The sequence below is a fragment of the Condylostylus longicornis genome, unplaced genomic scaffold (assembly GCF_029603195.1).
Source record: "Condylostylus longicornis isolate FDR11 unplaced genomic scaffold, ASM2960319v2 ptg000010l, whole genome shotgun sequence".
Taxonomy (NCBI): Eukaryota; Metazoa; Arthropoda; class Insecta; order Diptera; family Dolichopodidae; genus Condylostylus; species Condylostylus longicornis.
This window is the reverse complement of record NW_026577979.1, coordinates 19,754,487-19,782,042: the sequence shown is the minus strand read 5'-3', so window position 1 is coordinate 19,782,042 and position 27,556 is coordinate 19,754,487. Positions and strand designations below refer to the sequence as shown.

The window sequence follows — 27,556 nt, the reverse complement described above, 5'->3', positions numbered from 1 at the left end:
TATAAAATAAGTATTTCAATATTTTATGATAGTAGATTTATTATTCTAGCTTTTATTGAAAAATTACAATTTATTAGTTGCATCATAACCTTCCTCAATAAATGTTGCATTAGTAATTGCATACTAAATATTTTATTAAGTTTAAAGCAATTTATATTTATCAACTAGATAAATTTTTTTTATAAATCAAAAAACACTACCGCCCAATAGTTTTAATACACGAGAAAAATAAAGTTTTGATTGAAAAATGCTGCAATGCTTATTAGATGTTCTTTTTTATTTTACGTTAGTTCATTTGCATTTAATGTAATTTTTAATAGTCTTGTGAGTCTTGAGAATTTACTTTAAAATTATTATTTGGTAAAGGATTTTAGGAATTGTAATATATAATATATTTTGACCTTTAATAAAGCTTACTTAATTATTTTAAGTATTCAATTGATTTTGAAGATGTTAAATTTAATTAAAAAAAAAAAAAATAAATACATACATACATATCTGATTAATACATACATATTAATACAAACATATGTACACATGTACATATATGTATTTGCATTACAGCCTCAACAAAATCTAAATTGAAATTTCAGTTACCGACGAGCAATCTTACATCCTACATATATTATTCTAAACGAGTTATTTTTTTTTCAAAATGTTATTGAAAAAGTATTGGTAAAGTGAATAATTTTTAAATTATGACATTTCAGCAGGTTCTTACAATGAGTTTATTTTTTTTTTTTTAACATTCAGGAGAAAAAATCAATTTTAATAAACAAGAAACTTTCATTCTATCAAAATTGCAAAATGTTTTTCTATGTAATAAGACTATTAAGCAATTCGTTTTTAACACGTTCTATCTCCTTCTTTCTTTTGATTCATATGCCTTTTTATTTTTTATTCTCTATTTTACTCGTCTGATTCACAGGTTTTGAATTTCTTTTAGGTGAAGATAATATTCTTGACGTCAAAAATCAAAAAAATTATGTGTGCATATATGTATATGTATATGTATGCATTGTACCTTTATCTTCCTAAAAAAATCAAGTACAGTACTTCCCAATTAATCGCGTCCACCGAACTGAACAGCCACTTATATTTTTAATGAGTATTTAAATATGACATATTCCAGCCGTGAAATCTTAGCATTTTAAACACATCGAATAAGTCACTGATAAATATTGACAATTGGGATATTTAACCCATTTCAATAAGAAAATTCATTTAGTTTCATTTTGTTTGCATTCGTTTTTGCACCAAACTATTATTGCAATTAACTTGAAAATACTTTTGAACGTATTTCACAAGGGTACACAGTTTGTTTGAATATAGACAATGTTATTATTGATGAGCGTCTTCTAAACTTTTTGATTAATTTATTTTTGTATGAGAATTACTTAAAAACGAATAAAAAAGAAAATAAATAATTAGACTTTGTATGATAACATAAATAAAAATTAAAAAAAAAAGCTCAAGGACGATGTTACCAATTCACCATTATTTTAGCTTTATAATAATATTGAGCTTTACAAAAATAATTTCATTTGTTTTTTGTTAAAATTTTCCAGATGGAATAGTGAAAGAAAACATTTTAAAATTTTTTTTGTCTTTTTTTTTTTTAAATATGTAGAATATTTGTGAAACTAAAAAACTTGTTCAACTCGAGCTCTTTTGCGAGTTTACGAAATTATTAAAGAATAGGTTGAGTTAGAATAAACCATTGATATCTGTATTTCGATCAACTAACTTCTGGAAGAACCTTGTCGAGCAAACGTAATACATTCATATTTATTATAAACATGAATTATGAGAGAAAAGAGGGAATGGTATCATAAAACATCCGTTTTCATTTACTTTCTTTTTAATTGAATGAAATGATTTACTAATTTTCAGATATAATTTATTTGGTTCAAAAGAAAATTGCAATTAGAAGAATGCTGGGTTGTCTCATTTCAGAAAATAACCGTTTCTAAGAAAAACATCTTTTAAAGGTATAAGTATAGAGAAAACCTTGAATCAAAATGTAGTATGTACGTGTCCGATATCAATAAAATTAATAAACTTTCAAACCTAAAATCATGGTTCTTCCATTTTTGATATGTGAAAGTGCTATTACATTATTTTGCATATAAAATTTAAAATTTTGTATAGAATACCTAATTAATACAAAAGAATGGCAACTCTTTTGTATTAATTAATCAATTTGTGATCATTCACGCTTGACAGATAACAGGAATAACTTTAAATCTCGTGAGGTAAAACAATTTATTAAAATTGTTCTTGTTTTGTTTTTGTATATTGTGTATATACATATTTTGATTTGTTGTTTTTGTATTTTGAGTAGGCCAATAGAAAAAAAGCTTAATAATAATAAAAATATGAAAAAAAAATGTTCTAATTGCGTATCAGCTGTTTTTGTTCGTTCAGTAACTATCAATTTACTTCTTGTTTATTTTTTTAGTATAACTGGTAGTTCAAAAATTTTGATAAACGTTAAAAATAATACGAGAAAGCACTAAATCTTAAACAGTTATTATTTATATACGATAGGTATGTGTACATCAGTATGTTGGTAGATTATACAAACATGCCTTCAAAATAATTCAATTTGACACGCCCATTTTTAGAATGTTACTTAAGAGAAAGATTTATGAAATATTGATACGAAAACGTACGTGCCTGTTTGGTAATTTTTAAATAATTAAGTGAAATATGGATTAGAAGGCGATACGAGAATAGTTGAATAAAATTTAATAGAGCATCGACTTTTTTTTAAGAATAAAATATTTTTTCAAAATATTGTCTATTAAAGAACTTGCATAAAGCCAAGTAGAATAAAGTTAGTAATGTAATACTTCGTAAAAGGGAGTCTCTATGAGGTGTTATATCTATGTACATTACATAATGTTGTTTGAAAATATATCATTGGAATGTCAAAACATGTGACTGGTCTTACTTCTAATAATAATGAAATTTATACATGACTTATAACGCAGTAATTTTTTTTACTCATAGATTTATTTTAAATTTTAAGAGAATCGGTAAAATATTGTTTTCTAAGAAATTTCTAAAAATATTAAATTGCTAGATTCTTTGTGAAGAGCCTGGTTTCAAACTATGTATATTGCCCTGAATAAACCTACATATTTTATTGTTGATATGATATACTTAGGTACCTATAAGATAAAATCTCAAGGGCGGAGAAAATTCCTACATTTTTAGGTCTCTAGTAAAGGTTTAGTTTCCGGTAGTCATGGATGACTACCACCAGAAACTGGTTAGCCCATTTTCTCAGCTAATATTTATTTTTCTAAAATTTGTAAGTAGTTAAAAAAAAACTTTATTATATTGTCTTGCAAACGAATTTTTACGGCTTCTATGAAAAATCTAGAGCACATTATGAGTTGAGGTGCAAGAGAGTATATGCAAAGAAATTCATTGCGCGTTTATATGACAACAAATTGAAATTTTTAATTATCCATGGAACAATAGGTACTAGCTAAAAGTTAGAATAATTTAGCATATGTACGTATATATGAGCATAAATGTTGTTATAAAAAAATATACATGAATCAAAAAACTATGTGAATATCAAAAAACTATGTGAGTTCAGAATTAAATATTTAATTAAAATTTAACATAATGTTTAAAATTAGTTGCAATTATTTATTTTTTTGTTATGTACGTTTGTTTTATATACAAAACTACAAAGAATGGAAAAATTGGCTCCAAAATCATTAATATTCAACTAAAAATTTATTAAAATTCAAATGAAAATAATTTTGAGAGCAAACTAAAAAGTTCCGGTTTTAGTGAACACAAAAACCTTGAAAATCAAAATATTGCGTTGAAATTGACAAAAATTCACGACTAAGATAAAAATTATATTTTTTGCTTTTTTTTGAATTTTGATTAAAAGTTTACTTAAATTTATTTTGTTAATTATGAGCAATGAGTCATTTACTTTAACATATGTATGTACGTTCATATACATATATGTACGCATATATGTACTTATATTGTATATATTTATGCAACTGATCATAAATCGTTTTTCAATTACATTATCAGTTTAATCACATTTAAATTATATATCTAGATATATTTTTCTGAAATATATGCAATATATTTTTGATGACAACTCAGTATAGTATTCTATGGGTCAATGGTTTAATAGCGAAAAGGTTGCTTCTTGTTTTGAAGCTCTAAGACTTTTAGATAACGCAATGAAATAGGAAATTGAAGAAATTGTTCCATAATTTTTACTTATGTAGACGTATAATACATTTTATGTGCGTGAACAAAAATTAAATACATACATACATACTTTAGAACTGAAACGCAACGTGAAAACTATAACCTTGAATATTAAAATAATAAATGTTCCAAAAATAAGAAAACATTATTTACTTCTTATGATAAATTCGAGTGAATATAAAAATATTAAAAAACATTGTTGTAGGTATGTATATGAATAAAAATATTTTTGTGATTTAGCTATTTTTGATTTTATTGTTTTTACGAGTAGCTAGCTTTATTTTTGTGTATTATCGTAATTGAATAATGCGTTTATTATTCTTACTTTATATAAAACATCTGATGTCAACAGACCCGTCAAAAGGTCCAGCTCCCGAGACCTGATGTATCCCAAAAGTGGATCAATCCGTGCCATAGTCGAAATAAACTTACATGTAAAATTTCATTAAAATCGGTTCAAATGGTACATGAAGAACAAGTAGACTATAGGAGGAAAATATAAAATAATTCAAACGCATTCTAAAATTTGTTCTAATACTGAATTCTAAAGAGTTAATAAAAATATCGATATTTTTTTCAAGGCATTGTTCCTTCTCATACACATGACAATTACATTATTTAAATTAGTTTCGATTAGTTGTATAAGAATATTGCATACATTCCGGATGAGCAAAAAAATGAAAATTGAAAGAGGCTTTAACATAATGCTCGAATTAAAGTGTTAATTACGTAACTTAAGAGAAGTAATTACATTTTTTAATGGTATGGCATTTACTGTAATCGTTCTGCATTTATTAAAATTTGGAAAACTTATGGTTTCGGAAATATAAAAAAAATTTAAATTTCACAAATTTCGAGAGGCGATAAGTTGAGGTGGAAACGAGATGGAGAAAAATTTTCTTCCAACAAATGAACTGTTTAGTAGTATCTACAACCTGTTAAATTTTCAGACTCCTACAGCTAATCGTCTAGAAGAAAATGGGTATCAAAAATTTGAAAAAAAAAAAAAAACGTATTTTACATTACGGTTAATTTGAACGGCCATTTTGATTTTCCTAAAATTAACCAAGTTATGGCGCAGTATAGAAAGTTTATCGTTACTCAGATACTAGCATATGCAGAATTCAAAAAATTGTTGTTTCGTTACAATACATAGTCAAAAGTGACATTTTTAAAACTTTGTGGAAGTACAATTTTTAGAAGGGGAAAATAGGTAAAAATTTTCTTCTACGGAAATAAGTTTCTAGTAAGGATCTGTGCACATATGAAATTTCACCGGTGTAGAAGTTTTGTAAACAGACGCACGGAAAGAGTAAAACTAATAAGCACTTTTTTTTTCAAATTTTTGGAAAAGTGCCAAAAAGAAGGAAATTTGTGAGGAAAGTTGAGAAAAAATTGAGTAGTTATGCTGAAGCAAACGTGCAAGTTCCTAAATTTTTTTTTCTTTATTTTCTAATTCAAAATAAATTAATTCATTCATAATATTTTATTTTAAAAAAAAATATATTTTTTTTGTAAATAAAAAAAAAAACCATTTTAAAGAATATTTTTTACAAAATTTTAAAACGCAAACAAATTTTTTTTGAGGAATCTTATTTTTTCCCCCCATTCATAATAAAAAAAAACAAACAATATAAAAACTGAAATACGAAATAAAAAAGATTATGACGAATAAAAAAGAAAAAAATATATTTTTTAGGCGCCATTTAAAAAGCAAACATTAAAATTGTAAAAACTTAAAATAAACTTTTTAGTATTAATGATTTACCATAATTATTCCCAATTTTCAAAAATTTAAAATTTAAATTGTAATTTATTGTTACCTTACTAGTTTAGATACATATACATATAAACAACAATAACTAACTAATAATAAGTTAAAAGAGTAGCGATCAGTTTTTAACCTGTTAAAAATTTATTATATACTTACACACATACAAATATATGGTACGAACATTAATTATCGCATTGTTTTTGTAAATTTTCTTGCAAAAAGAGCTACAAAATAATAATTCCTAAGAATTGTATAAAACTGTTTGGTATTAATATGAAAGTAATTTCGCATCAAAACTGAAAACGAAGCATTTCGGAGTGGCATACTGCTTAAGATATGAATGTAAATATATACAAAAACAGCAGTAATTGAAATTGCTGCTCCGTCTCCGCTTATTTTATCTTGCATATATTTTCTTTTATCTAGCATTTTTATATATTTTATTTTTAAAGTATTCTAAAGCATAAAAATTTCTTACAACCGAGATATTTATGCTTTTAATGTTGCATATAAAGTGTCGAAAACCTTTCGTGGAGAATATGTATTTGTGTACAAGTACATATTATGTAATTTCATCTTTGGTTATAGATTTTTTAACTTAATCTTTTAGCATAATTATTTGTGCTTTTTTACTTTATACTCGTATATGGAATTATAAATGGATATAATTATTGTACTATATTGACATGTTCCTCATGTAATCATAATTATATATTGCAAATCTCTAAAGCTGATATAACAGAAGTTGATTTTTATGCGAATGTATTAATTATTTTTTGCATATAAAACTTTTGGGTTTTGGTAAACATATCTAGAATATATACGATCTTAGATATTTAACATTGATTTTAAATTTTAAAATGTTATTCTATACAGTTAAGGAAATTCTAAAATATAAAAAATGTCGTGATAGTCAAATTAATTTTCAACGATATTTTTATTTTAATTATAAACTATATGAAAAAAAAACGTTCTTTTGTTTGCATAATATTTAGCAATTTTTGCTTTAAAAAGCTACAGTATTTCACGGACTGTAAGATGTAGATAGCTTTTTAGGTTTGAAAGATCGAAAAGTCACACCTTACTACTTATATTTATTAACATTAAAAACATAAAACCAACATAAAAATTATGATTCCTCTTTATAAACATTGACATTATTTACCTTAAAAACAATTAAATCAGTCGCTTAACGAATCGATCCAGTATAAGTGTCATTACTCTACCCAAGTTTCATAATAAATTAGATCATTGTTAAATTCATTTGTCAAATTATCTTGGAATTTTTTTTTCCCAAACTCGAGCGTAAATGATTTGTAAAAAAACCAAATATTAACTCTATTTAGGTGTTAGATTCTGTTTACAAAATATTTAAAAAACGAGAAAAAATAGAGTTGACCTTGTCAACTCTGTGATACCCGTACGAATTTGTTATCCTATGTGCAAATAAAGATACCATAATTGTTTCTTAGCGTTACATTATTTCTTAGCGTTACAAACAGTAAGGCAAATTTAGTATACCCTTCGAACAAACGTTCGTACGGGTATAAAAAGAGTTGTCGCATCTTTAATTTCAAAAACAAAAATTTTTTTGAAATTTTTTTAAATGGCCGGTCTCGATTTTCAATGTATGCAGTTTTACTGTTTCTATTTTTGGTAAATTTTCGTTTTCCAACAACTGAATTAGCATTCTTTTGAAATTCCGTCTGATGGAGATCAGATATCTTGGCTCAGAATCCGAAATGTATTAAATGTATAACAAAAATCAGATTTTTGTGCATATTTTGAATCAAAAATAAATTTATTAAGTTTTTTTAATTATAAAATTAGATATGAAAATTAGATATTAAGATTGCTAAATATAATAATGTAGTCATTAAAAATTTTTTAGATAAAAGTAGTGGTATATGTTTGATTTAATTAAATATATAATTTTTTAATATATTTTATTAATTTTTTAATTTTTTGTTTTAATTTCAGGAATGAGAATGACCATGTCAACGTCATCCACAATGACACCGCGTATACACAGAAAGGGAATGCGAATCCCTTCTAAACGTCATCCTGGTAAAATAATGCCAGGCAAATTGCATTCAATATCAAGAGTAAGTACAAATTAAATTGTGTTATTATCTACATAAATAAATATGCACGTTGAAATAATATTTGCAATTCTGTCAACCTTTGTAATTAAAGGTTAATCTTATTACAAAATAATAATTTTATAAAATCTTTAAAAACAGGTGGGACCAGGCAAATTAGTACCAGGAAAGAAAATTTTAAATCGTCCGCATCCGCCGCCTTGCGATAATTCAAATGACAGTGGATTTGGATTCGATCAACATGTTGAACATCATCATAATTCTCACAGTTCGCAATCATTAATGCGTCCAGCAACCCAAAGGTGAGAAAACGCTTATTATTTTGGATTAGGATTTTAATTTTTTTCTTCTTGAAAACATATTGTTGTTTTTTTTTGTCAAATATATATATATATATATATATATATATATATATGAACATATCTATGTATGAGAAAAGAATGAAATATACATATATGTATATATTAAAATATACATACTCGTATGTACATATATAAATTGAGATACACTTTTGAGAATATAAATCATGATTTCAGGTGATTGTTTTACACGTGATTGGATCTTAAAATATATATGTGTGTATATACATAAATATATGTATGAGTGTATACGTATTTTATTTTTAGTATTGAACACACGTATACGTAAATGTATATATATACATTTACATATACGTATATGTATATATATTTAATTTTTCTCAAAGTCTAAACAATTTTAGAATTCACTTGCACTTTTGATTGAAAGTTTGTGTGGAAGGCTGTTTAGGTTACAATATTTTTAGTTAGTTTATTAAATATGAGTTTGTAGTTTTAAAATAATTTTAAATTTAAAATTTTTAAGATGATAAATGATATGAAGATTAATTTTTGGGAACATGAGTGTCATTTAGTTAAATTACCAGAATTTTTTTAAAAACAAAAAAAAGGTTCCTCTACAATAGCCTTTGACCTAAATACAAATTTAAATGATTTTTTTTATAAACTGATGTATTTTAAACTATAGGTTATATTAAAATTAAATTTTAAAACAGAAAACAAGTAAAAAGTTGTGTCGATTTTCGAAACATATTTTATAAAATGTAAATTCATGTGAAGCGTTTTGTTTTGAGAGAATTTGACTTCATTTACATTTTTAATCTAATAAACGAATAAGTAAACTGTCCTAGTAGTAATATGGTGTGGCTCTCAGAGAACAGAGAACGGACCGGCTGCTCCTTCTCCATCCATCCTCGGCAAAAGCGCCTAATGCATGGGTATCACTTCAAAGCATCCTTCTGCTTGCTTCCTTATTTATAATACTAGTAAACTCCCTCAATAGTGGAAGTTTCGAAAAATCCTTTTACGTTACGTCAGCCACTGCCCCGCAAACTGATTTAATACCCATACAAATATATTAAATTTACAAATACCAAAAATATGTAATAGAAAATGTTATATTTATTCTACACATACCTACATATCTTTATTAATGTATGTATAGATTAAACTGTGATTTAAATTTTTTGTAATATTCGTATACATGTTTGTCTATGGCTTAAAGTACGGGTTATAAGAATATAACCAATTAACCATTGTCATTACCGTTATTTAGGAATATTAATCAAGAAAAAAAATTTGCGAAGTTACTTTTTTCTAGTTTCTATTAAAAGTTGTTATGGATATTTATCAGACATAGTATTTTAAATTTAATTTTCTTTAACCCTCCAAAGCCACCCTTAGATGTTTGAGTACTGGTACCTCCTATACAAAGTTCTTGAGAAGCTTTCAAAAAATTCAAATTAGTTCAAATCTCTCGACAACTTTTTTTAAAAATTTTGTTCAACAACTTTTTTGAAAATTGAACATATAAAATGAAAGCGTGTGTATATATATATAACTATTAAGCCACATAAAGAATTCTACAGCTATGATACAAATAGCAAGTTTTGTACGCTTACTTTACAAATTTTTTTTTAAACTTATAAAGAATATTACTTGTACCTCAATAAAATTTGAACATTGTTACTCCTTTTACTTTCCTTTTATAATAGTCAAAATACGTTTATCTAGTGCAAAAGTTTTAATAAAGATAAAGTTGGTTTTAAATTTTAGTTTTTTATTTTCATAGTAGTATAGTTAAAAGTTAGACGGAACACAAATTAAGGTATTTCGTTAATTAGACTCTTATTTCTTCTTATAGTTTATGTAATTTTAACTTTATTTTTATTATCATAATTTTTTGTTCTGCATTAATATTGCTATTTATATATGTACATATTTTATACACAAAAATGTATTGTTATTAATAAGAAATTGTTATTTTTTTTATTTTTGATATTGTACGCAAAATATAATTTAATATTTTAAATAATATTGAATATTCATAAAATTAAATTAAAATTACGATAACTGATATATTAAATTTAAAAATAAATAAATTTATTATAATTGTTGAGCTCAAATAAAATGTTTGAATGTAATTTAGTAGTTAATTTGTCTTGATTTTAGAAATATTGTTGCACTTATTGTAATTCACTTTATTAAATTTAATTGAAATTTGAAGGGTTTTATAATGTAGAGTAGTATTATCAGAACAAATATTTTAAATTTACGTTTTTTAAAAAAGTTTATTGAATTCGTTAAAAATAAAAATTTAAAACAATGTAGCGTGAAACAAAAAATAAGTAAATTCTTTTCGGTGAAGTAAAAGAAGAAAACCTTCGAAAAAAAGAAAAGAGAATTGGTCGAAAGAGAATCAAAATCAAACTTAAAATTAAAAATTTAATTTAGTAAATTTAGAAAATTTTACTGACAAATAGTTGCATATTTAATCGCATCGGAGATTTCATTTCATTATTTTTAAATTAATTTAAAATTTGTTCAACGCCTTTAAAATATCTTTATGATTACTTGTTTGTACTAAATTTAAAAAAAAAATTAATTTATGGACCAAAATTGCTTGTATAGAAACTTTAATCAAAAAAAATTTACAAGAAGTGCTTTAAATTAAAATGAATTATAGAAAACAATCAAAAGCCATCTCTTTGGTTGCGTGTAGTAATTTTAATTTTTGAACGCATTCATTTCAAAACTCATAATAACATAGCACAGTTATCGATTTACCGTGTCATTTATTAACGATTTCGATTTCAAATAATTAGGTTTTTAATTTTATTGTATCTTATGTACAAAAAAACTAAATTTTTATCTAAATGTTAATTTAAAATATTATTTTTTTTGAAAAATCAAAATATAAATTGACTTTGTAAATTAGGTATGTATATGTGTTTAGTTATATTATATATTATATTATATATATACTCACAGATATTATATTTAAGATAAAAATTTTATATGTACGTGTCTTTAATATTTAACTGTCATTTGTGCATTGGATATTAATGTTGAATGATGTCACATTAACGTCATTTATGCATTAAATGCTAATGATCAATGTCGCCATATAAAAAACCATTCAGCCAATAAGGTGTTAATTAATAAAATGAAATATATAATACATATATATATATATTTAGAAATATATGTATATATATATATATATATATATATATATATGTATGTATACATATATATATATATATATATATATATATACATATATATGTGTATATGTAAAATTGTATCTGTGAATTCTCAATTAGATAAAAAATAAATAAATAAATAAATAAAAAAAAACAACAAAAACTATTTAGAGCTAAAATAAAAACAAAGAATATTTAACCGAATTGAAATTCACCTATATAATTCAAGTTATATTATTATAATGTTTAGATCTGGTTATCATGATGATGGTTTAATTACATCTGATGGTTCAGAAGATTTAGTGGGAATTAATACAGGTTCATCTCTATCTTCATTATCCTCATCATCATCATTATCTTATTCTTCTTCATCTTCTTCATTATCATCACCATCATCAATATCATCTGCATCATCATCGTCATCGTTGTCATCATCATCTTCAATAAGTTCAAACAACATAAAGTTACAAAATCGTACAAAACGAAGGAAATTGGGAACTGCTCCTGTTACAATTAATATTGATGATAACGAAGATGCTTGCAGCGATGACACATTTATACAAAAAATCACAAATGCGGGCCTTACACAAGGTTCAATAGTTACGACTACAACTCAAGTTGCCGCAAAGTAAGGACACTTTATGTAATATTGTAGCTTTTAATAAAAAAAAATAACATAATAATTTGTATTTAATTAAAAAAAGTAAAAATTATAACATAAAAACTGTTTCTTGTATGCCTACATTAGACATACATATATGTATATGTGCATATATATATATATACATAAGTATATACATACATAGTATATTAAAGTTTTAAAGTGTGCGTATATAAAGCGATATTTGATTGATTGTATTCATTGTATTTCATCTAGATTTTCATCTCTTCTTTTCCATTATTTTATTATTATTTATTGATTGGCATTACTAATATAGAAATTTGTAATGAAATTTATGCTTTAATAACTTCTGCAAATATTTGCTTTTAGTTTAATTGTGATTTGTCTAAAATTATACTTATATAATTTATTATTAAATACCTATGTATGTAGATATGATTTTTTATTGAAATTGATGAAAATTATTTTAAAATTATTATTTAACAATTTTATTTCTTTCATTTTTCAGATATTATACTTCTACGGGGCAAAGAACAGTTATAAGATCTGGTAAAAGACCTCAACAAATGCAACAGAATACATACACAACTTCAAAAGATGGTTCAGTCCAATTAGAAATTGTATCACAACCTGAACAGCAACATCGTGCCAGGTAATACATAATATATTTAAATATTGATTATGAATTTAAATACAAAATTAGTTTACACAATACTAAGAAGAAAATAAATTACAAAATTTTGTTTTCATTTGTCGAATGTTTATATATGTAGACAAGAAAAAAAATAAATTCAAAAATTAAATTCTCAATTAATTTTGAAAATAGATATCAAACAGAGGGAAGTCGTGGAGCAGTCAAAGATCGGAGCGGTAATGGATTTCCGATCGTAAAATTAATTGGTTACAATAAACCAGCAACACTGCAAGTTTTTATCGGAACCGATGTCGGACGAATTGCACCACATATGTTTTATCAAGGTTTGAACATTTGTATTTTCCTATTTTTCTTATTTTCTTACGTTTTGTGTTTACTAACTTATAATTAACTTTTATAAATAATTTCGCAGCATGCAAAGTTGCTGGTAAAAATTCAACTCCTTGTAATGAAAAGAAACTTGAAGGCACAATGATTATTGAGATTGATTTTAAACCCGAAAATGACTTTACTATCAATTGTGATTGTGTTGGAATTTTGAAAGTAAGTTTAACGTGTGTAATGTAATTATTGATACTTGTATATATGAAAAATGTTTTCTTTATTTAATTTTAGGAGAGAAATGTTGATGTTGAACATAGATTTCCAGACCAGTCAGCGCAACGTAATAAGAAAAAATCCACCAGATGTCGTATGGTTTTCAGAACAATTATAACTTCAGATGATGGTAAAAATGAAACTCTTCAAGTGTGCTCGCAGCCAATAATTTGTAGTAAGTTACATTATTTCATATTTCAGAAATATAAAATTAACATTCATACAAGAAAATGGTATTAAAGTTTAAAATTAAAATCTAATGTTGCAAAAATACGTTAATCGCTCTTATTCCAAATTTCCTAAAAAATAGTCAAATTTGTGTATCTACGTATAATTGAATTTAAAATATTTGTTTTCTTGTTTTCGCGAATTTGAAATGATTGAAAATTTAAAGTTTTTTGTCAAACAGAATTCAGACAGAACAACGATACTTAACTAAAATTCCTTTGGACGAATTATAAGTTCTTCTTGAAGCTTAAAAGCTTTAATTGTTTATCTTTAATTCTTTTGACTATAGTGTTTTCATTCATATTATTTCCGTTTACTTAAAATATTAGTTTTCAATTCAATTCTTAACAAATCGAATACCCTATGGCCTATAGGTTTCCTTAAAACATTATATAGATAATATTTGAACATCCTCGAAGAAAGTAATTTTTATAACTTTGACAAAAAAATATACTTGTTAATTCCTTCTTTAAAGGATCTTCTTTCCTTCTTCTAAAAAAAAAATTTTTAGAAAGCTTTTTCAGACAAATTACAATTTGAAAAAAATTATCAACACAAGAACAATAAAATCCTGCGATGTGATAATATTAAATATAATTTTGATATTTTTGTAAATTCCAGCTCAACCACCTGGAGTACCAGAAATTTGCAAAAAATCATTAATATCCTGCCCCGTTGAAGGTGGCTTAGAATTATTCATTATTGGAAAAAATTTTTTAAAGGATACTGTTGTAATATTCAGAGAGGATGACAATGAACTAAGCCAACTTGCATCTATTTGGGAACAAAGAATCGTTCCAGATAAAGAATATTTACAGCAGGTATACTGGAATTTAAAATTGAATTATTTTAAATTTCTAATATATATTTCAACTTATTTTTAGACACATTTGGTATGTGTGGTACCACCATATTTTGATCAAGATCTTATTGAACCGGTAACAGTGCAAATATCAGTAATGTCAAGTGGCAAACAAAGTGAAAGTCATAACTTTGTATATTTACCAAAAGGAAGACATAATATGCTAACGGCTTCAACAACTTTAGGTACTATTCATGGGTCAATTGCTGACTGTCAAGGTACATATTTTTAGTCCAAATCTAATATCGCGAATATGGATACGCAAAGCTATAGAAAAAAAGGATACGTCGCTATATTTTCATTTACATTTTTCTGTTAGGGAGATCAATCTTACGAAAAAGTAAATAAATGAAAGCAGTATATATAATCCAGAACATTAGGATTCAATTTTTTACATTTGTTCAACCGACGTACAATAACGTTGTTACAAAAGTCAAGAATAATCAAAACAACCCTATGTGTGAAATTTTATCAGGGCTTTGTGTGCGAACTAAAGTTTTTTTTTGTAAAATAAAAATATAAAATTGAATATATAAAAAATTGAATATGTGAATTTATCAAGAAAATTTATGAAGGAATAATGAGATTTATAATATATAATAGGTTCTCAAAAGTTGTAATAGGTGAAAGTATGACTGTTTCAAATATGGTGAAAGAATATTGTGAATGCAAGTAAATGAGTGTGGTTTTAGGGTTTTCTTGATTATTTTCTTGATTTTTTTGCATACTTCAACTATGGTAAAAGAAAAAACAAATTAAAAAGCATTAGGATTTAATTAAAAAAACAACGGATAAAAGATACAAAAAATTAAAAGTAGAACAGAAAATTTATTTCGAATAAAATTTTGGAAAATGTGTTTTGGAAGAACTTTAATATGAAACTTACTATACTTATTGTATTTTTTTTACATAAAAATTACAATAGTTGAATTGGTCGAAAATTACAAAATGACACTATTGAATTTATGTTTGAATCCAAAATATTCTTTTAGTTTTTTTTAAATTTTTTTGGTTGAACACTCTTTGATATCATTTAAATAGTTAATAGGCTATTTAGTAAAAGACTGCATCTTGTTTCTTATAGATTAACGCCCTACTTTCCAACTTCATTTTAATTGATAACTTTTGGAATCAGACTAAGAAATACTTTTTATTAAATATAAATTGAAATTCATATATAGTTCCAATTTTCTTTTTTAGCAATTGTTAAATAGCTTTAAAGTTCATGATTTCAGTTCAATTTTTAAATACACATTTTCAGAGTTTTATTTGACTTTTTAATTGAAATTTAGTCTATTTATATTAGATTATATTTTTTCATCAATAAATTTATAGAGAAAAGAAAGAAATATATTTATAATTATATTAAAATCGGTAATAGTGAAAAAGAATTGTATTAAATATAATCATTTAAATTAATATTATGCAAAGAAATTTTTCGTTCTGGATCCTCCATACTAAAGTTAGATATATTTATGTATACTTATTTATTTATATACATTAAAATTTTTATAAATTGAAACACATGACATGTTTTGTGATTAGGGACAGACAATGAACAAAATGATAAATGAATACCAAAAGTTCAGATCTATTTAATTAAGGTTAAAATTTTCTAAAAACATCCTCAATGTTTCGAACTTTAAATATAATCGTCTATCTAAATTTTTAACAATTTCATTCAATATTACATTATCGTCACTAGTTTTCAAACATGTACTCATATAATATAACGATTACTAACTATTAAAATGGTGAAACGTGTCCAAGTTAATTTTTAAGCGAATTCGGGAAAGTACATAAATCCAAAAAGTAAAAAAAAAATTATCGGGAAAATTTAAATATTATCGGGAAATAAAACAAAAAAAAAAACTCGTAAAATTGAAAATTTTTTTTTTCTAAACACTAATCACAAAATGTTGTTTTTTCGTTTATTCCTCTCATAGATTTAGGTGTAATAAAATAATAGACTAAGGCTAAAGATCTACCATCATCACACCTCTTTTGGTGCCTAATATATAAAAAAATATTTAAAAAAAGCAAAATAATAATAAGAAAATAAAAAATACAAAAGAAGATTTGGATTTCTACTACTATGTATTGTTTCATCAGTCAGTTGCATTTGAAGCTGGCATCTTCCTTCTGGATCCTGTTGTAAGCATTGTTCTTCCCATCAGCCACAAAAAATAAAAATAAAAATAAACAAAAATCATCGGGTATTGGTTCATTAAAATAAAATAAAAAATGCCACAATACTTTTTTTTTAATTTTTCAACTTTTTTAACTTTTAATATTAGATTTAGAATTTTTAAATGCTTATATATCTTTTAGGATTTTAATTTTTAAATATTTGATAATTTAGTAGGAAAAATGTTAATATAGCCAAATATTAATATATAAAAATTAATTTAATATTAATTTTTTTTATTATTTTAATTAATCTACTTGATATTGAAAGCGTTCTATGAAATGAAACCCATTCTATTATTTTTATTCAATAAATCAAATTAATTTTTTAATTTTAATTCTTATGTACAATAATTTACACTTAATTGAACTGATATTCAAAACTAAATTAAATGCAGCTACCACAAAAATTGTTCTTTATAAAAAAAAATTATTTAAAGTAAAAGAAAAAAGTTTCTATCATCAACTTGCGTAAAATTTTAAATAAAATTCTGAATTTGAAATTTTTTAATGTATTTAAAAATACAAAATTAAATTTTCAAGGTAAAGCTAAATATCTTAGTGACTATAAACTATTTTTACTCTTATATTATTTATTATATTCATTGATACATTTTCATTGGTGATCAAATATAAGAAAATTACAATCTAGAAACCTAATTATTTATTTCAATTAGAGAATAATTAAAAATTTGTATTTCTAATATCGATTTTATTTTTTTTAAATATAATCAATCAAGCTGCATTATAAAACATTTCATTTTAAGAAAATTTCTATTTTCCATAATAATGGAATGAGAATCTAATGAAATATAATTTTAAATTTTCATCAAAACGAATAATTAATTTAAAATATATAATAATATTGTAAAATATTTTTAATTTAACATTAATTTTAATGTTGCCCTTATCTTTATTTATGTATATGTATATTAATATATTTATATTTATATATGTATACTATTTAAATCTTATTTTTTTCGTAACGATAGAATTCTCTTTCTATTTTTCGTTGTTTTTGTTGTGTTGAATTTTTAATTTATTTTGGCTAAACAGTGGCTTTGCATCTGGATGTTCCGCATATCTACCAGTGTTGCATACATCGGGTACACCGTTGGTTTTGTGTTTTTTTCATTCTTTTGTTTTAAAGTTTTTCAGATATCAAAACTGGATTTCTTACAGTTACTTTAGGTTAAGATCTTAGTTTTAATGAAAAGTAGAATTATAATTTAATTTTAAATATAGTTATTTTTAAGATTATTTAATTTCTAAGTATAGTTTTAAGAAAATAAATTACAATATGTTTTGATCATTTTGAAATTTTTCTGACTGAGTGTGTGTGTGTAAAAATTGTGATTGGCGTGCATGTATGAATTTAATGTAACTATTTGTTTATTTTCTAAAATCAAATCAAAGCTTTTCCATCTATCACTGTTACAGTGTTCATAACATTTTTATGATGAGAGCAAGAAGAATATTTAGATTAATAAAAAGTTATTTTGAATTTTTACTTGAAAACGAATTTTTAAATTTTTCCGATAATTTTTTGAATTATCACTTTTAGTTCTATAAAAAAATTAACTTCAAGCTTTGAATGTCCTTGAGAAAAATTTTTAAATTCGCTAGTGCATTTTTAAACTTACGATAACTTTCGCGATGAAATCAAAAGAATATGTTAGAAAATTGTGTCTCTTGTATGAATGAAAATTATAAAAAAAATTGTGAGAATGAATTGTAAACGTGTGAGCAAATATAAATGAATTTTTTACTTAACTACTTAGAGTTCAAAATGATCAATTCTCACAATTCAACTAAGTTTAGTATAAAATTTTATTAAATAGAAAAATATTTACATATACGTAATAAATATATATACATATATGTTTATTAAGATTAGTATAATAATTTCTATAATTTCTAAAATATAATTAATTAGACAATAGGGACAATAAATACTATATAAATATCTAGTTGAGAAGTGAGAATTAAGTTGTATTAAAGTTACAATTAATTTTAACTTAACTTTCACAATTTACATCATCTACTTAGAAATAATTATACTCTTTATTTAATTTTTTTATTTGTCGATCAAAATTTTAGTTAAAAATATTACTCTTGCCATTTCGAAAGATTTTAACTAAATTTCTAATTGTAGATACGCAATTTTCCGATACAAATACTGGAATCGGAACCCAAAATAATGGTAATATAACCTGGCCGACAAAATGTCTCAATTCAAGTATTGGAAATTCATTACTGGAAGCAAAGAATGAGCAAATCGACTCTGGTATGATGCCACCACCAGCTACCACAACTGTTCCGATAGGCGTTCGACGTTCTTCAGTTAATAATCTAATTACGGAGCACCAAATAACTCAAATACCAAATTGCGCAAATGTAACTAACAATTGTCTCAAGACTGAAATTATTGATGAAAACACACAAAATTCAATGTCGTGCGGTGATTTATGTTCAAATGATTCTACTATAATAGAGAGATTTCCAGTGCATAGTGAAAATTCACTTGATGGCGCTACTTCAATTAAAGATTTAACTCCATACCCACGATCTATTCGAAAACAAAGTTTACATATTATTGACATGCCACAATCTATTGACAATAGTAATTTATCAGGATTTTCTGCTACAAGTTCTCCAACTGGACAAAATGATCAAGCACTTAATCCTCTTTCGGCTGCTGTTGCTGAATTGGTGAAGCAAGAAAAAATGAATGAATTTGAGAACAGAATCTTTACTGGATCATCTACCTCAGTTTCAGTCAGTGAACAGCAACAACAGCAAGATCAACAAAATATGGTAAACCGATTTCTATCGAATATTTCCAATTTAAAAAATCATCCATCACAGTCGAATCCAGTGAATCCTATTTTTAATACACCATCAGTAACTAATAATGTTGGAGCTGCAAGTTTATTTTCTGATAACACACTCTCATCACAATCTCAACAGCCATCAGTAATTTCACTAGAAACTACACCGACAACAGTAGCTTCATTTGACAGACAACTTTCAAACGTTCTTATGGGAAACAACAATACTGCTTCGACATTAAATCAAATTTTAAATATGGAACCACAACAAATAAACAACCGCAACGCCATATCACCATCTAATTCTTCATCATCTCCTACATCATCAACGTCGTCGTCTTCATCATCTCCAAATGGTGTGAGTCCTCCTATTCATCATGATGTTATACTTAATTCAGAACCAGCAGCTAACATTAGTTTGGCAAATTTAGGTTTAATACCTGTGCAACAGAATACCAGTACGTTGCAGCAATTGGCTCAAGCTACAACACAACAATCTTCACAAATACCGACTGAATTAATATTAAACACAAGTAAACTAATTTTTGAAATTTTTTGCTTATAGTTTTTAATAAATCAATTTTTTTACAGCTGTATCGCCAACTATAATGTGCCCACAATCTCAAGACCCAATGTTGAATAGCCAGGCTACAATAGCGAATTCAATTTTAAGTGAAATGAGTGAATTGTCAACTTCTAACACACAAGACGCTATTTTAAATAATATTATAATGCAGAGTAATCCCACAACTACAGCCAATAGTGTTGCAGCACAACAACAGCAACAACAACAGCAACAACAACAACAACAGCAGCAGCAACAGCAGCAACAACAACAACAGCAACAAGTTGCTGCAAATTTCATAACATCGCAAGAAAGAAATATAAATACTAGAACAAACATAAATACAATTCTTAATCAAATGCTAAATGAACAACAGCAAGTTCCACATTTAATAAATAACATAAGAACAAATACACTGCCGAATTCTCAAATTTCCTCGAATAATGCGTCAAATGTTCTCCAAACACATACAGCTAACTTACAACAAGTTCAATCACAACAACAAATTACACAAATGGATATATGTTCAAATCAGACACAATCAATTAACACACATTTAAATCATTTTACAGATGCGAATCTGTTACAAAACCAATTAACCACTGCCACTTCAGTTCCTCTGGTTGATATTTTGATGGATCGCCATAATTCAACCAATTCAGGCACTGTAAATTCAAATAATTTTTTACATAATATGCAAAAGAATCAACAAATAATACCAAATATTATGTAAGTTTTTTTTTTGATACATGTATTGCTAAAGTTTAAAATTTAGGTAAATAATATTTTCAATTTTTTAAACTAATGTTCCAAAATTTTTATTATTTCAGTTCAACAAAAAATCAGGAATCTCTAATGCAAACTGTTTCATTGAATAATTCTGGAACTAACTTAGAAAAAACTAAGATAACGGATGGTCATGTTAATCAAATCACACCCATTAATGTTGATACAATGCAACCAAATATAGTTTCCCCAGCAGCTGTCACACCAGCAACTGCAACAACAATTCCACAAGATATTGCAACTATGTCAGTTCAAGATTTGATCAGTTATATCAATCCAAGCACATTCGAATAAGGTAAAGCAAAATTAATTATCAAATTTTTTTGAAAGGGATTCTAATTTATTTTTTTAATATTTGGATATTTGGAAGATTCAATTTTGATTCTATTTGAGAGTTTGGCAAAAATTTAATATAAGTGTAGAGAAATTAATTAATTCTTCATTAATTGATACTGCTTTTTATTCATTGAAAACCTGAATAGTATTCCTTTTTGTAGATATTAAAGTCCAATATTTGTAAAAATATATGAAAAAATCTAACGAGATATAAGAAAACTAAATAAAATATTGATTTATAATATTTTAGAATCACAATTTCCATATTGTTTTTTGAAAATATAAACTAATTCATTACAGTTACAATTATTATTTACAAGTTTAATATTTCTTTCATAATTTTTATTTATATTATTTTAATTTGATATTTTAGTGTAAGAGAAAAACTTTATATCCGGTTATCTTATGGTCAGTATTCTTCAGAAAGCAAAATAACTTCACTATTTATTAGTGAAAAATGCGAAAGGTCAATGAAAAACCAGCAAAAATAAAAACAAAACATGATTTTTAACAAAAGGTTTCAACGATAAAGTGCATTAAATATTAGATTTAAGCATAAATATTATTTATAATATAAGATCTATATATACATATTAAAATATATAAAGAATTTTAATTAATACATATTATATTGTAAAAATGAGAAAAAAGGTTTCCAATTACGAATGTAAAAAATTATATACATATTCAAGCGTATACATAGTTATTGTATCAATGTATAACAATTACTTTAAGTCCGGAGATTTTAAGGAATTTCATTTTACTAAACATTTCAGATACTTTTCAATATTATTTGCGATGGAAATTAGAGTAGTACACGTGATATAAAACAAAAACTTTGAAATTTAGTTCATTCATTAATTTTGTTGCATTTGTCAATGATTCAAAAAATTCACTTAAAAAGTTAATAATAATTAATGTGGGAATGTTTTCTAAAACATTTTAAACTTATGATAATCTTTAACTTACAATTAAAATTATATTTTTTAAAATATTAATTTTTATTTCTAAATTTTTTTGTGTTTTTGTATTATGAGCATATTTCATTATGTATTTGAACTGAAATAATTTATCTTAATTCTAAAAATAAAATATAACCAAAAATGATATATTTATTTATGAATAATTAAGTTAAATATTTTATTCAATGCGCTTAAACTTTTACACTAAAATTTTTATTTTAGAAAAGTTCTTGGTAATTCCTTTTTATCCGTACTTTAATTCAAAAAAAACTTTCGTAAAGTTTTCTAAAGTTGATTGAAGCTCTGTAGCTCAAAATATTTTATTTTAATTTTGGGGCCCATAGAAGAATATTTCAAATTAAGTGCTTAAATTATAAATTTCTTAATATTTCATCTATATTTTTCTTACCTAATCGTTTCTTTCATTTGAGTGATTATTCAGTTATTGAGTTTTGGTATATTCACAATCAATTAGATTAGGTGTTCTTTCCATCGCTGCAAATCTTAAAATTAATTATTTTTGATAAAAGTATCATTTTTTTTATATAAATTAATAAAGAATAATAAACTACTGCTAATTATAATGATATTTTAGGAATTTAGAGAAAGAAAATGAATCAAAATAAGTACATATTATACTATAAAAAACAATTATTCTAATATCAGAAAATTTAATATTTTTATTTGTATATAAATTATTTTTAAGTCCTCATATGTATTTTATTATACACACGTATGTTATGGTATATATCTAAATGAATAGAAAAGCATATAAATAAATTTTATATTATACTGCTGGTAATTGTTAAGTGTTACTATATTAATGTATTATTGTAAACTTTAATAATGATTTTTTATTATTTTTGTTCATGTTTTTTTTATTATTTTTTCTTCATAATTTAAATAAGTTTTGGTTTTAAAATTAAAAAATTCGATACCTTTAAGGTTGAATTTAAATAAAAACGCTTTATTCATGATAAGAAAGTCACAGATTTAATATTATTTTTAATATTAATTTTTGCAACTTAACCCTAGCTTTTTCTTCCTTTTAAGAGAATCTGCAACAAAAAAAAATTTGAATAGGGTTACTATATTACGCTTTCAATATTCAGTAAATTTTATAATAATATATTTTAATTTTTATCTTTTAAAATATATTTTGATAAACAATAAAATCCTGCGTTAATTCAGGAAAATTTTTGAATAAGTAGAGTAGGAGTTGACACTTGATAAGAGAGTTAAAATCTGTGCCTTGCTTATTTCAAGTAAAGAAGAAAAAATTGAATGTCGAAAAATGGAATTTGTAAAATCACATTAAATGTACATATATTTTTAAAAGATAAAGTTGTAAAAAAATAAGAACAACTTATACAGATAAAAAAATTATACAGTTTTTTTTAAATATATTGATTTTTTTTATTCTTATTTCAATGTTCTTGAGTCTTTTTACAGATTATGAACTTTTAAAAAATGAAAACATATACGTACATATATTGATGTTTATAAATATATTTATATATATATGAATTTAAATATTCAATACATGTTTTTATTAGTAAAAAAATATATAAAAGAAAGAAATGTGATCTCAAATCTTAAAAAACAAAATGCGGAAACTTAAATTCCTCATTTAATTGAAATATGTCTAACCATTTGCATGTAAACAAAACAATGAAACAAGTTTTTTTTGTTTATTTAAGAAGAATGGAAAGAAATAAATATTTATTCATCGTTGTTGTTGTCAAAAATATTTTAAATTATGTTGTATGCTTTCTTAATTTCTATTAACTTTTTTATATGAAACATAAAATGAATAGTGGTGGAGGAAACCCAACCTATCTTAAGGGTGTGTATCACCTTCATTAAACCGATATAATTTGTGAAATTTAGTAGTTGAAATTAGATGAAATTTGCCATATTAAATCAATCAATTTCATGATTACCAGGAGATTATAGTTAATCACAACATAGAACTCCGATAAATAAAAATAACTAAGAAATAAATCAAAAGTTTCTACCAAAAGTTAAGAGTTAAAAGTTTAACTAACCAAATCAATTTTACTCAATTTTAAGGTAAATTTCATAAACATATATATTTATTTTAAACCTTTTCAACGTCAAATGTGTCAGCGTTTTTATATGTCAGCATTAAGTGTGGAGTTTGGAATTTTGATCTTAATTTTATGAAAAAAAACTAATACGGTAGCAAAATGTAATAATGAATATTTGAAACATTTTGAGATTGAACTTAAATATGTATTTCCTAAACTAAAAAAAATCTTTGTCCACAATGACCGCATGACGCAAAAGTTTTATCAATTAAAAATGCATTATAAAAACTTATCCAACAATCGTTTTCTTACACGATTTATATCTTATAATATGAAAAATTCAGGTAGAGTTTGTTTAGGGTTTCTCGCATATTTTTTATTCAATTTTTTATGAACGACTGAATTTTCTGAATTTGTTGAAATAAATAATCCGGTGCAATAAAATTAGTAAAATATTTGCCATTCACCTATGTACATGTGTCTGTAATGTTAAAGTAAACTTAGTTAAAAAACATCAATTAAATAATTTACTTTGGTGAATTAAAAAATGCTTACTCTTGGTAAGTTAAATTATTTTAAATGAGAATTATGCGTTTTCGTAAATATAAATGTATTAAAGTAAGTGTAAAAAAACGTTTATTTTGGTTCTTATTAAATCTTGCACAACCCAGAATGACCTTTACACTAGGCAATTTGATTTTTTCAAGATATGTACCATGCTTTTTTTGGTATTGATTTTGTGAACACTTAACTCTAAATTAAACATAAGAATTTTATATAAATATTCACAATAAATTTTTAAAATATCTTTTAAAGTAACTTTGGAATAGAGTTCATTAATAACTATGCTAATACTAATAAAATAAACTATGTACCATTAATAACAATACTAGTAAAATAAACATTACTTAAAATATCATAAGTCATTAAACCAATAAAAAATATAGGTCAAAAAACAAGGAGTTTTTGAACAATGTCGAAAATGTTAACATTTGTACATAATGTAAGAATAAAAAAGAAAAAAGAATATTTTATCGCGTGCACTAAAAGGAATTTATCCTTTTCCTTTTTTTACTTTTTTTTTGGAAACCGTTCTGCGAGTAAATAAAGAAATTATTAGAAAGTGAGGAAGTTATTACCGTTATGAGAAAAAAAACTCACCCTCACCATGTTGTGAAATGTTGTCAAATCAAAATTTTGTTTATTACGTTGTAGAATGAAAAGAAATGTAAATTGGCATTGAAAAAACCCTCAAACAACAAAATTTTGCTTTGTTTTGATTTTATGGTTTATTTACAATGTTTAAAAGAAGCCTTGAATTATTTTAATGCCAACATGTACGTTTGGTATGGCGTATGCTGTGTATGTAAACGACCTTGGCAAAACAGAATAAAATTTAATATGAAAATTAACCATTTCAAATAACTTTATTTTGGTATTAGTTCATTGTTTAGAAAAGAAAGATATGAAAAACGGAACAGTAGGATGACGTCACATATACCCAAACTTACTAAACTATATTTATTAAGAAAATTTTTAGAACATCAGAAAATTTCTGAAATTGGAAGTTTCAAGATTTTAAAACTTTGAGAATTAAATAAGCTAAAATTTAAATAAATTTTTGCACATTTTGATATTGTGGTTTATCACTATAAATTGTGGAAAAAATTGATAAAACTTAAGATTGAACTTTAAAATGTCCTTTAATATTATGTATGTATCTATAAGAAAAATTATTGTTTATAAGAAATCTTATAATTTTCGAAAACTTATTTGTGATACAAAACTTATTTGTGATAAAAGTTACAGATTGACTGCCAATATTGCAAAAACGATTGGTTGACTGACGTAACAGGTGCACCAAGTCTACCGCACCCATATACTAATCCCCGATACTCATTTTCGATATTTCATCGGGTCTCGTCACACATACTCAGCCTCACGTGATCAGTCTGGCCTCCCCCAGAGCTGCACACTCGCAGCGATAGTGAAAAAAGATTTTCTTATCCATTTACCGGCAGCTGCGACACGTTTGTCGAAGGGTAATCCTAGTATACCCTCATGCTTCCCAACGGCAAGTCTCCCGTGTTGCAGCCGTATGGCAGGTCATGTCCCTCCGAGACATCGTCAGGAGCTCATGCGATTTTCTCAGGTTGATTTTGGTCCCATCTTTCTTGCCATCCCGCATATTGACAGAGCTTTCCATCTGTGGTCGCCGCAAGATAAATAAAGCATATAAATATTTATTTTCAATGTTTTGATGGGATGAAAAACCCGTCCCGCCACAAAAATGCCAATGGGTGAGCCACACCTAGCCAGCTCATCCGCTTGTTCATTTCCCGCTATATTACAGTGGCTCAGCAGCCGTTTATCTGCACAGTCTGTCATTTCATAATCTGTATTTTTTTTAACAATATAGAATTTAAATTTAGTGTCTTAAGTTAATTATCTAAATATATGTAAATAATCTCATATTTTTATTAGGGAAAGTGAATTCTTTCAAATTAAAATTGGTTTTCAAATCTTTTATAATATCTTGAATTTAGCGGGCCTGTTTTACATTTTTGAACATTTTGAAGAAAATATTCAACCGATTTTCTTGAAATTTCATATATGAGCTTTGCTCGACCGGACGCGAAAATTCCTAACTTTTGGAAGAAAATCAGGCATCAGCAACTGGGCGTTTACTACGGGCCAAATATACATTTTAGCGTATATAAAGAGAAATAATCAACCGATTTCTTTGAAATTTAATATTTAAATTCTTCGTATTGAAACAATGAACATATAATTTTTTTGGAAAGATCAGGGCTCGAAAACTGATCTACGGGCCGATTTTACATTTTTCACCATATCTATACGGAACGAATTGATGGAATTTCTTGAAATTTGATATTTGAGTTCTGGTTCTTACCGAAACTAACTGGGGAGCATTTCAGGCAATTCGGGTAGCATAAACCAAAACCCTACTAAGAGCCAAATTTACATTTTTCTAGGTATGTTAACTTTAAGCTTACTAATGTTCTAAGAATTGGAAAGAAGTATTTAACAGATATTTTTATAATATTCTGTAACACTTTGACTTAACTAGACAAAATACATTGCGGTCGGTTATGTGCTGACCACATCAGATTTCTTATTTTAACATCTTTTTCCCTCAAATGGTATGATATAACAATGCAGAAATTAATAAATTTGTTGATTTTATCGGAATAAAA

General features: G+C 25.0%; 1 protein-coding gene across 3 annotated transcripts in view; it reads left to right on the top strand.

Annotated features, from left to right (window-relative positions):
* LOC129618780 (nuclear factor of activated T-cells 5-like) overlaps positions 1–22,414 on the top strand; it is a 77,460-nt gene extending 55,046 nt beyond the window's left edge. Inside the window, exons 2-15 of one of the 3 annotated variants that reach the window (XM_055533772.1) lie at positions 8,012–8,136; positions 8,275–8,435; positions 11,907–12,284; positions 12,787–12,930; positions 13,105–13,256; positions 13,346–13,476; positions 13,549–13,705; positions 14,380–14,579; positions 14,643–14,838; positions 18,963–19,624; positions 19,676–20,171; positions 20,230–20,932; positions 21,034–21,284; positions 21,699–22,414. In XM_055533772.1, coding sequence (XP_055389747.1) covers positions 8,012–8,136; positions 8,275–8,435; positions 11,907–12,284; positions 12,787–12,930; positions 13,105–13,256; positions 13,346–13,476; positions 13,549–13,705; positions 14,380–14,579; positions 14,643–14,838; positions 18,963–19,624; positions 19,676–20,171; positions 20,230–20,932; positions 21,034–21,283 — 3,755 coding nt within the window. In that variant the 3' untranslated portion in view covers position 21,284; positions 21,699–22,414. Of the gene's footprint in view, positions 1–8,011; positions 8,137–8,274; positions 8,436–11,906; positions 12,285–12,786; positions 12,931–13,104; positions 13,257–13,345; positions 13,477–13,548; positions 13,706–14,379; positions 14,580–14,642; positions 14,839–18,962; positions 20,172–20,229; positions 20,933–21,033; positions 21,285–21,698 lie in introns of all 3 variants that reach the window. The other 2 variants (XM_055533771.1, XM_055533773.1) reach the window with 2 other exon arrangements.
* Positions 22,415–27,556: the final 5,142 nt, after the last annotated feature.